Source organism: Aythya ferina, assembly GCF_964211825.1.
Source record: "Aythya ferina genome assembly, chromosome: 2".
NCBI classification, from domain to species: domain Eukaryota; kingdom Metazoa; phylum Chordata; class Aves; order Anseriformes; family Anatidae; genus Aythya; species Aythya ferina.
In genome coordinates, this window is record NC_140297.1 from 46,220,825 (window position 1) to 46,235,949 (window position 15,125).

Genomic DNA, 15,125 nt, shown 5'->3' on the forward strand with positions numbered 1-15,125 from the left:
TCTCTTTATTTAGCCCTGCATCTATATTTTTTTCCCTTGAAATGACACGAAATGACTACAGTAGCACTATTTCTTAACAGCAAAGTTTGAGAGACTGTCTTTATTGACACAAGTCAGTTCAGAACCAAATAAAACTCATCTTGTTCGTGAGCTGCACAGATGCGTGGCACAGCAAGAGGCATGGTTACCAGCATAACTCTGCCTGGCCTTGAGGCAGACCTCCTTACAGTGAGCAGTTGTGCAATTGTTTCACAGTTTTGGTTCTGTTACATAAATTTGGAGCAACCTGATTGAAAATTTAATGTGAGAAGCTGAGATAAGTTGTACTATTGTGGTAGATGCTGCTACTTTGAGGGTAGCATGGGTTCTCTTTTGAAGTGTTGTATTTTAAACTCTTTTATTTTAAAGAGTTAAGTGTTCACAGTTACAGATTGTGCCATAAAACATGGGTCAGGATCATGTATAGCACTTGGTCAAAGTCCCCAGAGTAAACCAAATCACTCTGTTTCCTTTCCAACATATTGCTGAAATAACATGCCTGGGATCAACACTGTAGTAGAACCAAGACCATAGGCAGTATTTTTTTAAAAATACCACTACCCTGGTGTGGTTACAATGAGTTTGTTCACACCTCGGTACTGCGTGTTGTAGAAAGGACATCTCAGCCCGTTTGCACTGTGGTTGCTTTGTTTTGGATTCTTTCTTAATGACTCATAACATTCTTTCCTGACCTAATTACAGCTCATGTGACTGTGCAGGGTGCCAGCATAGCCCGAAGGGGCAACTGCATACAGTCTGAATCCCTTGGGCAGAGCCAGCTGAGAAGAACGGGGGCAGGAGCACCTCTCAAAGCCTGCCTTGGAGCTGCATGTTGAGATAGCAGCTTTACTTGCCACCTAGTTCCTTCCTACTTTTGTTTTTGAGGATTCTGCACCATTTTAGTGTGTAAGAAACAAGGGACTGTGTAGAAAGCAAGGGATTGCCTAAGAGATGTTTTCTAGGTGAAGATGACATGGATGCGATGGTGCTGATAAGGGTCAGGTGCCACTGAGCTGCAGTGATCTGGTAGAAGGGACTGAGTGTTAATGAGGAGAAAAGGAGCATCCAGAATGAAAATGGTTACTGCCAGAATGGTTTGAAACAGGTCAAAACTGGTGTTTCAAAGCTATAAGGCAAAGGACTTGATGCCCTTGAGCTGGACCCGTCCCTGACTTCATCATAGACAACCCACAGCCGCTCCTCTCCACCATCCCATCTTGTTTTCGCCTGTTTTAGTCTCCAGCTCTGCTCACAGAGCAGAGACCTGATATTTGATGGAAGGTAGATGAATATGCTGCTTTACTACCAAAATTTTAGATGACCACTAAAGGAACAGGAATGTGTGTAGAGGCCTTCTCCCGAATGGAAAAAATACCCCCCCCAAAATAAAACAACAAAAAATCATACATGAAACACGTCATGAATATGTATGTGTGTTTAATCCAAGAATTTTCATGAAATTAATCATATCAACTAAAATCCATAACATCTTTGAAACAAAATATCATAAATGCTCTTGTTAACAAACACCTTTCCTGAAAAAACAGCAGACAAGAGGTTTGGTGAATGTCTCCAGGCCCTCTGGAGTCATGAGGTCCAAGCTGGCTTCATGTCAAGAATTGAGTTTTGTCTTACTGTGTCCATTGCCTTTTGGAAACTTCTGCACAGTTAAGTCAGGTCCCAGCTTTGCGTTAGGATCAGCTCTGACCAGGAAAAGCAGGAGGCAGTGAAGTGTGATGCTTTCAGTTATGCCGGCCTAAAGCAGATTGCAGTACCCTTACTAATGGGGCAGCATTTCTTCCTTCAAGGAGGCTACCTATCTCAGTTTTAAAAAATAAAATAATAATAATAATAATAATAAAAAGCTGTACATAGTTGCCATGTTCTCTGGACAGTTTTACAGAGGGTACATGCTTGTCACATCTGCATTATTTGAGACAGTGTAAGTTCTAGAGCCTTCGTCTTCAGTGGTGTGCCACTGTCTAACAGCAACTTGCTGTTTAAAGCACCTTGAGCTTTTAATAATTTTATGGAAGTTCTTCCTGAATTTCACCCCCATGAAGAAATACATAACAGGGTTAAGACAGCCGTGGAAATAAGCAAGGGCTTCTGTTATAACGATTGCGTAGTCAAAGTTGCTGTCCAAGTTGAAGCTCCAGTCGATGATCTTCATCAGTCTCAAGAAAGTGTAGGGTGACTGAGTAAGAATAAATATGGCCACTACAGAAAATATTTTTTTTAGAGATTTGTTCTTTTGGAAGTTCCTGGCATGCAGTAAGGTTTTAATAATTAGGGAGTAGCAGATGATCATGGTTAGCATGGGAATAAAGTAACCAAGGGTCACTTGAATAACTTCAAGAACCAATTCTGTGTGGTGGTCTGGGTATTTTTCCAGGCATATTGTCTTATCAATAGTAAACACATCACTAAAAATAAGCTGTGGTGTGGCAAATGCTACTGAAATCACCCAGATCAAGCCGCAGATTAATTTGCCCCATTTCAGTCGTTTGGTTTGACACATATGTGCTTTGGTGGCAAAAGTAATAGCAATAAGCCTGTCAAAGGTGATAGACGTTAGAGTTAACATTGAAGTGTACAAGTTCAGATTGTACAGGCCCCGTATAATTCGACATGCCACAGTGCCAAAAATCCACTCCTGAGCAGCAGAATAGGCCCAGAATGGCAGCGTCCAAAGGAAGATCCAGTCAGCTATAGCCAGGTTCAACAAAAATATATCTGTCAATGTCTTCAGTTTCTCATAGAAGACCAGTATGATAAAGACCAGAGCATTTCCTGCTAGCCCAAAGATAAAAACAAACGAATACATACAGGGCAGAAAGATAGTTATAAATGTGTAAAAATTCTCAGTTCCATTTTCATTGGGATCAATGGCTGAGAAGTTATAATAAAAGGTAACAGCATCTGCAGTTGCCATGTTGCCTCCTTTTAAAGGCAGCCTGTAAGGAGACACATTGAGATTTGTTTACTTGGCAAGTAATTAAATCCTAATGCACCAGGAGACAGAGAAAGTCCCAAGTGTCTAACAGAGAAGAGCTGTAGTAAGGCATCCACCACAGACAAAAGCAAATAAATAAATTTGCTGAAGACAATTGTCTTGACAGTCAAGACCCAAAGTGCCACCACATCTGTTTCCCTTCTCAAGTGAGTTAATGATGTACATGGAGGATTTTCACTGATGTCTCTCCCGTTTGATTTCAGTCAGTCTGTTTCAAACATTTATATTGTTGTCATAGGAGCGACCACTGATCTGTAAACCCCCTCATCCACACCCTGCCACTAGACGTGGTGCAGTAAAACAGCCTGAGCTCTCCAAGGCAAGAGTCTGGCTTCTGCCATGGCAGTTAGGTAAAACAAATGGACGTAACAGCCAGACTTAGAACAGCCTGACTACATCTTGCCATTGCTATTCATGGGATTGCATTACTTTTTCTTTCTGTGTTGTTTTTTTTTTTTTTTTTTTTAATTATATTTGTATTACCTGAAAGTTTGGCGATTGTTTAACACAACTATTTTTTCATGCCAGAATTGTATTGCTCATTGCTTGTTTCTTAGAAAAAAGATTTGGACATATTCTCAGAAGGTAGGAACTGTACCAGGCTACAATAAAACACCACAGATAGCACCCCACACCCAGAGGGGCCAGTGCCAGCACTGGGTTAGTGCAGAAGAGTCACACATCCTTTGTGAAACATGTTAATAGGGTTTTTTTAATATTTTGCCTAAGGTTAAATGCCTCTCTCTTGAGCCACAAAGAGCATGTTTCTGTGAGACTAATCCTACTACAAGATATTACTCAGCATAAGATGAGCAGAATTCACCTCTGAATCATTTAGAATGGCAGGATGGCTTTTCCTGTGTGAGTTATAATGTGCAGCAGATTGAATGTCATCCAAAAAAATGTGTGGGGCTTTTTTTTTTGCTCAGCCCCAGTTGTGGGGCTGAGCAGCAGGGCCAACACAGTCTGTTAGTCACCAGAGAAGTCCTATAAGACTGCGTGTCCCTTTGAAAAGTTACCATCTCTTTGTAAAGTGCCTTATTTAGCCAAGCTCGAGATGAAGCTAACCAGCAAAAGTAAGTTAGGCTCGACAACATCAAAGCAATGCATTCTGAAAGAAATGGAAGCACATTGTTTGATTTTACGTACTCTTTGAAACAGCTGTCAGCTGATGTTTCTTGCCTCTTTCTTCTGAAGGAAATGTGTTTTCCTGTAAGCTGAAACAAAGAGATTACCACGTTACATAGTTTGACAACATAACATTACATCAGTAGCCCTACCGAAGTTGTACACCTTTCTGGTGTTCAAGCTTACTGGAAATTTGCCTTTGGGAGAGCCTTACTGACTCCCTCAAAAGAAGCAATTTTAATACCTGCTTTTAATCAATAATTGCTTTTACTATAGTGGAATGCAGTATTTACCTTCTGGACAGACCAAAATCCTTCAAAATTTTGTTCTTCACTGGAATGTCCAAATTCAGGCAGTAATACCCTAATTTGGTTTTGGTGAAAGCAGATGGGAATTTTACTGTGGATTTCACATGGAAGCCAGGCTCGGATAATTTTTAAATGGCAACTCTGAAGAATTTTCTTATGTACAAATGGTAGACCGTTCTGATATCCTGTTTCCCCCACATACTGCCTTTGCACTGACATAAGCAGATTTGTATACTGATGGAGAAAAGAAAGTTGCAGCAAGGATCCTTCTAAATTGAAAGTGTTTTTTTAGCATGTCACACACTTTACATTCCTCAGTTAGCAGAGGAATGTAAAGTGTGTGACCCTAAACTTAGGGTGTATGGATCATATTCTGGGAAAGAGGTGAGGTGATTGACACCATCAAACAGATAGTAAAAGATTATGGGAGTCCTTGAAAGTGACCTGTCAACTGATATTATACATATATTTTTTATATGTTTTTGTGATCTTAAAGGCTTTAGTGTTCTTTCTTTTCCTTCCTCTCCTGGCTGGATGTAGCTATTTAAGTTCCTTTTTGGTTTGATATCAGAAGAAATGAGTCTGAAGCGTCTGACTGATTATGAACCCCTCTTTAAAAAAATAGAAAGTCCTACATGCATAAAAATAGGTTATTTATTTATTTGTTTGTTTAATAAGCTCAATAAGGAGCTCAGAAAGAGATAGTAAAGCTAAAAACTTTTTAGTCTCAACTGTTGTGTTTCAGACAAGCTGATGTTACAGTTCAGAGTTGTTCAATATTTGTGCCTTAAAGGCTGATCCTGCATTATGAGGCTGAACAGCTTCTGGATCAGCTGGCTACCTCTGTCAAGTATTTTCACATTGAAAATATGCTGCAAGTGTGATAAACTGGTGCAGAAATTAGAAATGAAGGGGAAGATCCTTACCTTCTGCAGAAGCTCTCCAGTCCACTAAAACAATGACCAGTAAGCTTTTTTCTTTTTTTTTCTTTTTCCAGTGAATGGTAACTTTTAAAAGAAAGAAAGTACAACAATTTCCATTTTAAAAAGTTTTCATTTATTCATGATTCGTTATTATTATACCTGATACTTTTCTAGCCAGAAGCTCTTATAGTATTCTGCTTTTATCCTCATACACCTGAGTTAAAATCTGCATTGTTTTGTCTCAAACTTCAGAGTTGCTCTGCCTTGTCAGACTGTTCATAGACTTACTCCAGCTTTTTTCAAAAGAAGTAACAGAAGTAATATTTCTACCTGAACTCAAATAGTGGGAAAGCATTGTGTAAGGTAGACAGGAAGGAGGAAGAACAAAATGCTGTGATCAGGAGAATTTTGAGCAAGATAAGTTTATTTGCAGGAAAATGTTAGAATCTGTAATGGACTGAAATTAGGTTCTAAAAAGATACAGAATTTTAAATGAAGCTTAAATTGCACAAGAACATCATGGTGAGAGAAGCGAATTGAAGAAAGCAGTGCAGTGTCCAGTACGTTAATACAGGTTTTACTTTGAAATCTGGTTCGTTTAGAAATAGCTGTCAAAATAATGAAATGGAAATTCAGGAAAGTAATGGTGAGTGACAACATGCTATTCTGGTTTGCTCCAGCATGGATAGTTCTCATCCTGTCACCAGAAGAAGGGTGTTTATAATCTCCAGGACACTGGGAATTCAGAGTACATGGATTTGGTTATACCAGGAGCTGGTAGTCTGTGTTACAGTGGTGCTTTTGTTTTGTTTTGTTTTTGTTTGTTTGTTTGTTGTTTATTTGTCTGTTTTCCCATTTGGTTAAATAATGCTCATCAACATCATTTAATTTTACCTTGCTTAAAAATGAACTAATTTCATTGCAAAAGGGTTTTGAGGTTGTAATCAGAAAAGGTGAAATTATCTCATGTATGTATTTGTTGGGAAAGAGAAGCAGTTTTCAAGCAAATATAAGTAGGAAAAATAGATTCTGGAGCATAAATGAAAATGAGATGATTAATACAAATATCATCTAAGTTCCAGCTATCCAAAAATTGTCTAAAGGACTTTTTCAAAAGCTAACAAGTGTAAATGAAAAAGCTGCTGCAGGAAAAAGGCATCAGAAAAGATTTAATAACAAAACTAAAATGCAACATCAGTATCTCCAACACTTTGAATATAATCCCACCATTTCTCTTTCATTTTGCATATCAAATCAGACAACATCTATTAATCTAACAAAATCTTTCAAGTTTGAATCTTTTAAATGCTAAAGCTGTATTTTTACTGTCTACCTATTTACCTGAAGTCGAGAAAACAGTCACTTACTAAACAGTGTCACATCTTGGCGATACGCAGCTGTCATATCTTGCAAAGGAAGTCAGAAGCCAGCAGTTTGCTTTATTTATCAGCGCTGAAATCTGTGTAGCTGTGTCACGGCTTTCGTAGCTGTTGACCAAAGCAATGTGATGTGAAGTTTTTGCTTTGTTTTTGAGGCACATCCTTGAGTGATGCAACTGCAGGTATGGTAATATGAACGCGCTGTGCTCTCAAGATCCAGTTCAAAATATCTGTGTTTTCATTTACCTGTGGCCTTTCTATTGAAATTACCGCAATCAAATGATTTATTTTTCAAAAAATATTTGCAGACTTAAAACTTAATCTGCATGTACCACTTTCCTGTTTTGACCACTTGTGTACGTTATGAGAGCTATTGGAGAATACTAGGTTTTCCATTTTTTTCTAGGCTTTGTATTTTTTTCTGGAAAAAAAATATTCTAGTGCCTTTTTTTTTTTTTTTTTTCTCTTTTATTTTTGCATCTGAGATGAGTAGAGCAGAGATGCACAGAAATAAATTGTGTTGGTGGCCATCCCCAAGTGAGTCTTTGACCTCTAAGGCAATCTTGTTCCTGGTTAACGTTAATGCATGTGCTAAATTTTCTTTCAGAGACAACAAAAAAGATAGGAGGGCCTCTGTATGTTTAAAAAGGAGATGGAAGGAGCCCACCCTATGCAAGGGTGACTCTTTCACTTGCAGGGGTGGAATTGACTTACAGCCTGTGGGGTACAAGACCAGGGAGAGAAATAGTTGTGAGGAGGTCCTGGAGAGGGTGCAGAGAAGCAGAGGTGCCTGGGCGATGCCACTGGATGAGGTGATAACTCTGCTCTTGTTTGTCCCTTCTGTGATTAGGGACAGCTCTGTGCACTCCTTGTAACCAAGCTACATGCCTGGCCTCTGCCACAGCTCTGCATGAGCTGTATCTTTCATTTGACCTTTCCTGTGGTATCCTTTCCTAGATAAGAAGCCTGCACATGCCATAAAGCAAAACTCTGCATTGTATGCGACATTCCAGGTGGTTTCCTAGATGTGTTTCCAAGGTGCATTTATCAGCTGTGCTCGCTTCCTTAGTGAGCCTCACTGCTCTTGGTAAGCTTTGCAGACTCGTCTTCAGAAGCAGTGCGCAGTGTAGAAAAGTTATAGCCTTTGTCATGGACAGATTCTGCAAGAGAGGGAGGCGGTGTGCAGAAAAAACAGCCCATGAAGTCTGTCTTTGCAGCAGCCTGAGCAGAGCTGTAGTGCTGTGGGGATTCAGCCCCGCAGAGCACTATGCTTGCACTTCTGCATCCTTGGATGTGGTACCTGCAAATCTGGCCTAGCCCTACAGCGTCATTTACTGATAGAAGACCACTTGCAGAAGAAATGCATGGCCCCATAATGCTCTTTAAAATTACATTGAATTCTCTCTCGTGCTTTGGTACACGTAGTAGCAATTCCTGTGTCGGAGAAACAAATCTGCAGCAAGGTGCTAAATATTAACAAACTGTTCCTATCAAACAAGTGAACAAGAGGGTGCAACAGCTGCCTGTTTTTAGCAGATATTTTCAGATGCAGAATAGGATATGAGTATGACAAAGCTGTGGCTAAGCTATGTGGTGGCATATGTACCCTAAAATGAATGTCAGTGTCTGCCTTGAGAAAAGATGAAGTCCCACCGTGTTGTAGAGGGCCAGCAATAAGCCCTTTCTACCAACGAGGCCCATTTAAACTCCTGAAAACCGGAAGGTATTCAGAGCTACTGGAGAAGAACTACTGAAGGGTCTCCCGTGGAGACCCTTCCCATTTCCATTGCCCTAATCCATAAGCAAGGTACCCTGGCATCATTCATCCATTTCCATTAGCTTCAAATAAACTCTTTACCAAAGAAGACTACAGAATCAGCAGCTTTCAGCTCTTTGTCGTGAGATAGTAATGAAAAGAAACTCAGAGAGAGTTTATTTCAGCTTGCTCCCTTAACTGTAATTTGCCCTGTGTCCTCCTTGGTTTCACAAAATGTGTTTCTGCAACGTATTTTTGGATGGCCTGTTCTAAGAAGCCCTCTCCAGCATGGGCTGTTGATACATAAACCTGCATATATACAGCTCTGTAAGATCAGATGACATCCCTCAGTCTGCCTGCATGATGCCTACTCTAGTATGACTGAATTATTGCTGCAGCCTAGGAATTGTGGAAAACAGAGCTGAGCCAGCTGCGTGCTGCTGGGCTGGGCAGCAGCCCTGCTGAAAGGGCCTGGTGCTCCTGGGGGTTAGCAGTGTAAATCCAACCTAGCAGCAGCCTCTGCTGTCGGCCTGCCTCGGTTTCCCTCTAATATCCTCTAAAGAACTGAGCGAGGAGAAAATTCAAAGGCATCTAGGAAAAAAAAAAAAAAAAAGTTCATTTTTGAGAGCAGGTAGCTCACCACTGAAATCAGCTAGGGTTACACACAGAGCTGGTTGTAATGTTGGTGACCTACACACGGTGCAGTGTTTAGGGTCTTGAGGGCTTGTCACTATTTCTGGTGCTGATTCTGATAATCATATTTGCTGCCTCCTGCTGGTGAAGGGGCTGGAAGGCACCCTGATAACCCCAACCTGTTGTTTCGAAATCTGCTTTCTGAACTTCTGGCAAACGCTGCACTTGCCTGATGATTGAAAACTGGCTTCATCTCAGGGCCTTTGCCACACCTCTTCTGTAATACAACGCTAAAAGTATCTCATGAGATTTTGCATGTTGTCACTTGATGCACAGAGACAGCCCTTTGTCCTGGCAGATGGTTTCCCTGGCTTGCTTTCTGTGCATGCACCAGTTGCCTCTGCTCTTACAGATAGAGTGTAACCAGTTTCAAGGCAAGGAAGGCATTTTTGTGTGTGTGTGGGAGGGTGTGTGTGTGTGTTTTTTGTTTGTTTGTTTTCATACAGAATGTAGCATAGTTAAATCCTGATTTATTTTTTATTATTTTTTTTTTCTGAGAAATGGCTGGGACTTCCTAAGTACCAATGTGCAGGACATCCACCGCGGGATATCTTCAGTTCTGTCCACTCTTTTTCATCAGCTGTCTGCACGACACTTTCTCATCCTCAAGTACGTCAGGGTCAGCCCATGACTCCTCCGTCCTCCTTGCAACCATACGAACTCCTTCAGACCAGATACTCTCACGTACCCTGTTGTGAACTCAGCAAGCTCCGTGTCCTCCGTGCTTCATCCCAAATTGTGCCTCTCTTCCTGCTCTTTCCAAGGGCTGTCCATGCATTCTCCCTTCTGTTCCTCCACTGTATTCTTTTTCTTTTCCTTTCCCTTTGGTGGGCTGGAATGGAAGGTGGGTAGCTAATTTAGGGTGCCTGTGATGTGTCTGACCTGCTAGGTAGCAGCAGGCCCAGCTGGGCCAGACCATCCAGCCCAGGGACAGTGACCAACAGCACATGCCTGAGGGAAAGCATAACAGGACAAGCATGATTTTTTTTTCAAAACATCCTTCCAGCCTCTAGCAGTCTGTGCCTCAAGGATGCTGAATTGTTCTCTTGTTGTAGTGTTTTTAATATGCTTCAGTACTTCGTGCTTATCAGTCCTGCTTCGTTTTGCTTTTAAGTGTGGATTTCAACAGGTAGGCCAGAGGTCTGTGTAGTGGTACATACTCGTAGTGCTCCCCAGGCTGCCACCTAGTGTGAAGAGGTCGTATAGGAAGAAATGGTCTCGACGAGACCATTTAAATCATGAGTTCTTCTGAAATCATGAGTTTAAATCACTTCTCCCAGTCTGTCCTCATGTCTGGGAAATGCTAAACTCTGCGTTGGTTTTGAGAATTGGTCTACAGAATGTGTAACAATCCTGCCCTTGCTATATGATTAGACTTGACTGTTCAAAAGCATGTTTTATTAGGTTCCACTGGCTTTTGGAAGGTACCAAGTGTTTGGTTCCCTGTAGATAACAATGTTGGGTATTTTCTGGCAAAATGACAGCCTAATTGTCTCAGCTACCAACCTGCTAAGGTGCAGGAAACAAGTATCAGATAGAGAAGCTCTAACTTACTTACTGACTCTCAAAATTCATTCTTCTCTCCTGTTTACCTCTCTGCCCCAGCCGTGTAATTCATAGTCGGTGCTACTCCAGTGTGTACTCAGAGCAGGCACACTTTTTGAGGTAAGGAGTGGATGGGAGATTCTTCCATCTACTTCCTTCATTCCCTGGGACACTTCGTGGTGGGTGGGAGGCATAAAACTTCGTCATCCTGCAGCAGCTTCTTTGGTGTATTTGAATCATCTAGTATTTTTTGTGTGAAAAGGAGATAATGATAGTGATTCTACAGTGAGAAGATATGTTTTGTGTACTGTTTGTCAGAATAAGGAACTAGATAAAATGCTGGTGAAACACCTCACAGGTTAAATCCAGGACAAATGTCATATCCCCGGGGAGGCTTCGTTTAAGAGAAGAGTCTGGATGGTGTTGTTTGTTTCTGTTCCCCATGAAGATTTACACCCATCAGGGAAGCTTTAAGACCTGTCAGCATCTCAACGGGGAGTATATCCTAAGACTGCTGAAGAGATGTTCTGGACGCATCTCTTCCTCTTAGCACATGAAAGCGGAATAGGAGCTGTTTTGCATTTTTGCACAGTGGTTAGCAGAACAGGGCTGTACTTCTGCCTGGGCAGTTTTGTCACTACAGCATACAAAATAAAATTCTAGAGTTTCTCATCAAGGCTATTAAAACATTTCTGCTTCAGGAAGACCTATGCATGCAGATAATATTTGACCACTTGATTATATTTTCTTGTCCTAGAAACAGCACGTGCAATTCTTCGACCTATGATGAATCAGAAGAGTGGCAAGTTGCTCAAGATGCTGAGATAAGCTTGTTGAAGTCAGGAGAAATCATGTAAGCAGAACAGTTTCATTACTACCAGGCTGAAAGGATAAAGTTCTGAACTCAGATATGAGCTATGTGAACATGTCCTGCACACTCCTGGAAGAGCTGATTGCTTGTGTGCCACAGCAGAACGTGGTCTGAGGAGGGGCAGAGGGGATAGCCCAGCTATAGGGGAAAGCTTCCTCTCTGGCCAAAGTGTAACAGTTCTCATAATAAATGAGTTGTGATCCCTAACCACTGTGTATGAATGACTGGAAGCTTGAACTTCTTACACTAAAACAGGAAATGATCATGGTGACTGTGTGGTATTTTCTGGCAAATCTGTTAGGTTTTGATAGCTGCTGATAAACACATCACGGTACTGTGATTTACTGTGAGCTCGTTGCTTGGGAAGCAGTTTATTTGGCCTGAAGAGTGATGTGTTAGATCAGTTTTAGTTAGTATAAAGTCGGTGAGATCCTCAGCTCTTAGAAATCACTGCTTTCCTTTGAAAAAGACAAGCAGTGTTCTGCTGTTTAAGGTCCTCACTGCAGTCTGAATGAGGTAAGAATGAGGTAGGCTAATAAAATGCCTCAGGAGTCAGGATCATCCAAGTGCTGAGAACCTCCTTTTTCATTGGAGGTATGTTGAATCAGCTTTTATGCAGCTTGCTTGGATAAACCAGACCAAGCTGTAGCAATAAGTGCTCCAGAGGATCTAGACAAATCTGCTGTTCACATTCCATCCGTCTTTCCCCTCTGCACTCCTGATCCCTGTTTCCTGTACAAATGATTTCTAGATAGGGAGTAAAGTAGGTTACTGAAATTCATTTAAACTTTTGTGTAAAAAGAACAGTAGAGGGCAGCAGACTCTTTAAAAATCATGAAAGTGCTAAAAAGCTTCATTCCAAGCACAATTTTTTTCTAGTTGAAATGAAATAAGTAAGTGACAAATACCCACAATTGCCAGAGCAGTGAAAGTGTTTGATATCAGTCATCTTCTCTGTGCTTTCATCTGGGGCTGAAGTTTCCCACATCCTATGGACCTGTCCCAAAGTTGCTGTGGAGTCTGCCTCAAATAGATAGAAAACAGAATAATGATTATTGTTTTTGTCACAATATCAGATTCAATCTCTTCAAATTATTGTATCTTTCTCCATCACAGGATCAAGCTGCCCCTTACAGTGGAGGAGATCTTGAATTTTGGGGAAGGCAACAGAGAGCTGTTCATTAAATCTAGCACTTACAGTATCATTCCCATCACCGTTACAGAGATGGGGCTAACAATAAGCTGGGTATTTTCTTCAGACCCTAAAAGCATCTCCTTCAGCGTTGTCTACCAAGAATCAGAAGACACACCACTGGATCAGTGCAAAGTAAGACCTTTATTTCCTAGTGGGATTTTTTTTTCCTTACTACCTTAGGAACTGCAGTACACTTCAATAGGCTGCCCAGAGAAATCAGCCAGTACAGCCAGTAGGTCTCCATAGTAGTGCCAGTTGCTGTGGATTTCACTGGCAGAATAAAAGACATTTATGCAGCATGAGCCAATTCACTCCAGGGTAACTAACTCCAGGTAAAATGTATGTTTTCTTCATCTGAAAGTCTTAAGATTTCATGTTGGTTCTGTCTTAATATATCTATTTAACATAACTTTGGGTAGCACAGGGTTGTTCTTGATGTGCATCAGCTGCTGTTCTGAGATGAAAACCTCTATCTCTGCTAGGGGCTTATAGCAAGATAGATGGTTATACACACTTTTGCTGTAAATTTAGCTAAACAGTTAAGATTTGCTGAGAAAGCTTATCTTACAGAATCATAGAATCATAGAATGGTTTGGGTTGGAAGGGACTTTAAACACCATCTCATTCCAACCCCCTTGCCATAGACAGGGACACCTCCCACTAGACCAGGATGCCCAAAGCCCCATCCAGCCTGGCCTTGGACACCTCCAGGGATGGGGCATCCACAGCTTCGCTGGGCAGCCTGTGCCAGTGCCTCACCACACTCAGAGTAAAGAATTTCTTCTGAATATCTAATCTAAGTCAACCCTTTTTTAGCTTAAAGCCATTACCCCTTGTCCTCTAATCACACTCTCTGATAAAGAGCCCCTCTCCAACTTTCCTGTAGTTCCCCTTTAGGTACAGGAAGGCCACTATAAGGTCTCCCCAGAGCCTTCTCTTCTCCAGGCCAAACAACCCCAACTCCCTCAGCCTGTCTTCATAGGAGAGGTGCTCCAGCCCTCTGAGAACCTTTCTGCCCCCCTGGACTCACTCCAGCACCTCCATGTCCTTCTTATGGTGGGGGCCCCAACCAACATCCCTAGGTCCTTCCCCTCATGGCTGCTCTCAATCCATTCTCCGCCCAGCCTCTATTTGAGTTTGGGATTGCCCTGGCCTAGATGCAGGACCTTGCACTTGGCCTTGTTGAACCTCATGAGGCTCACACAGGGCCACCTCTCAAGCCTGTCCAGGTCCCTCTGGATGGCAGCCCATCCCTCCAGCGTGTCGACCGCACTACATAGCTTGTTGTCATCAGCAGACTTGCTGAGGGTGCACTCAATCCCACTGTCCATGTCACCAACAAAGACATTAAATAGTGCTGGTCCCAATACTGACCCCCGAGGAACACCACTCATCAATGGTCTCTACCTGGACTTCGAGCTGTTGACCTCAACTCTTTGAGTGCAACCATCCAGCCAATTCCTTACCCACCAAGTGGTCCATCCATCAAATCCACATCTCTCCAATTTAGAGACAAGAATGTCATGGGGGGCAGTGTCAAATGCTTTGCACAAGTCCAGGCAGATGATTTCAGCTGCTCTTCCCTTACCCACCAGTGCTGTAACCCTGTCACAGAAGGCCACCAGATGTGTCAGGCACAGTCTGCCCTCAGTGAAGCCAGGTTGGCTATCACCTGTCACCGTCCTTGTTTCCCATGTGCTTTAGCATAATTTCCAGCAGGATCTGCTCCATCACCCTTAAAATACAGGGAGTATAAAAGCATATACCAAGAGGCATGAAGTAGCTAATTCTGCTCTTGGATATGTTTGTATAGATTTAATGTAGCACTGATGATGTTAGTAATCTTGCTTTGTTTAAAAAATGCAAAAAGATGAGCACTTGAATCTCTCTAAAGCTGAGATTTATAGCCATAACTTCATGCTGGAAAGAGGATGTCAAAGGAAAGCAGATGTCACGCTCTGAGATTTTACTTTGGGTGAATTTTGAATGCTAATCAGTGAAAATAAATAGTTTTGCAGGCTTATATGCACTTTAGGGGTTTCTGAAGGTAAATGTCACTTAATAGGTCAAATAGCAAGTTTCAGTTTGATTTGTATTGAATTCCAGGTTCTTATTCCAATGACCCGCTGCAATTCTCATAAGGAAACTATCAGAGGACAGGTGAAAGTTCGAAACTCCGGAATCTACACACTGATATTTGACAACACGTTCTCCAGGTGGGTCCCACGTGAGTGTAAAAGGTGAAATGAGCATGGTTTTACAGTCTGTGGAA

The 15,125-nt window shown here is 41.7% G+C and overlaps 2 protein-coding genes across 8 annotated transcripts in view; one reads left to right on the forward strand and one right to left on the reverse strand.

The window, feature by feature from the left end:
• The window catches only part of FYCO1 (FYVE and coiled-coil domain autophagy adaptor 1), a 48,298-nt gene that overhangs the window by 29,521 nt on the left and 3,652 nt on the right, over nucleotides 1-15,125 (forward strand). For 2 of the 5 annotated variants that reach the window (XM_084508341.1, XM_084508342.1), the window contains exons 15-18: nucleotides 9,741-9,851; nucleotides 11,545-11,640; nucleotides 12,775-12,985; nucleotides 14,960-15,069. In XM_084508341.1, the coding sequence (XP_084364467.1) occupies nucleotides 9,741-9,851; nucleotides 11,545-11,640; nucleotides 12,775-12,985; nucleotides 14,960-15,069 (528 nt within the window). Of the gene's footprint in view, nucleotides 1-9,740; nucleotides 9,852-10,847; nucleotides 10,927-11,544; nucleotides 11,641-12,774; nucleotides 12,986-14,959; nucleotides 15,070-15,125 lie in introns of those variants that run through there. The other 3 variants (XM_084508343.1, XM_084508345.1, XM_084508344.1) reach the window with 2 other exon arrangements.
• On the reverse strand, nucleotides 1,460-7,197 carry CXCR6 (C-X-C motif chemokine receptor 6). Of its 3 annotated transcripts, XM_084508349.1 has the most exons (4): nucleotides 6,756-7,197; nucleotides 5,418-5,498; nucleotides 4,205-4,272; nucleotides 1,460-2,996 (listed from the first exon to the last, which is right to left on the reverse strand). In XM_084508349.1, exon 4 carries the CDS (start codon nucleotides 2,972-2,974, stop codon nucleotides 1,937-1,939), a length of 1,038 nt encoding a protein of 345 aa, XP_084364475.1. In that variant the 5' UTR covers nucleotides 2,975-2,996; nucleotides 4,205-4,272; nucleotides 5,418-5,498; nucleotides 6,756-7,197; the 3' UTR covers nucleotides 1,460-1,936. The 3 variants fall into 3 exon arrangements, with proteins under 3 accessions (XP_084364475.1, XP_084364473.1, XP_084364474.1); XM_084508347.1 differs by having other exon boundaries at nucleotides 1,460-4,272; nucleotides 6,782-7,191; XM_084508348.1 differs by having other exon boundaries at nucleotides 1,460-4,272; nucleotides 6,756-7,191.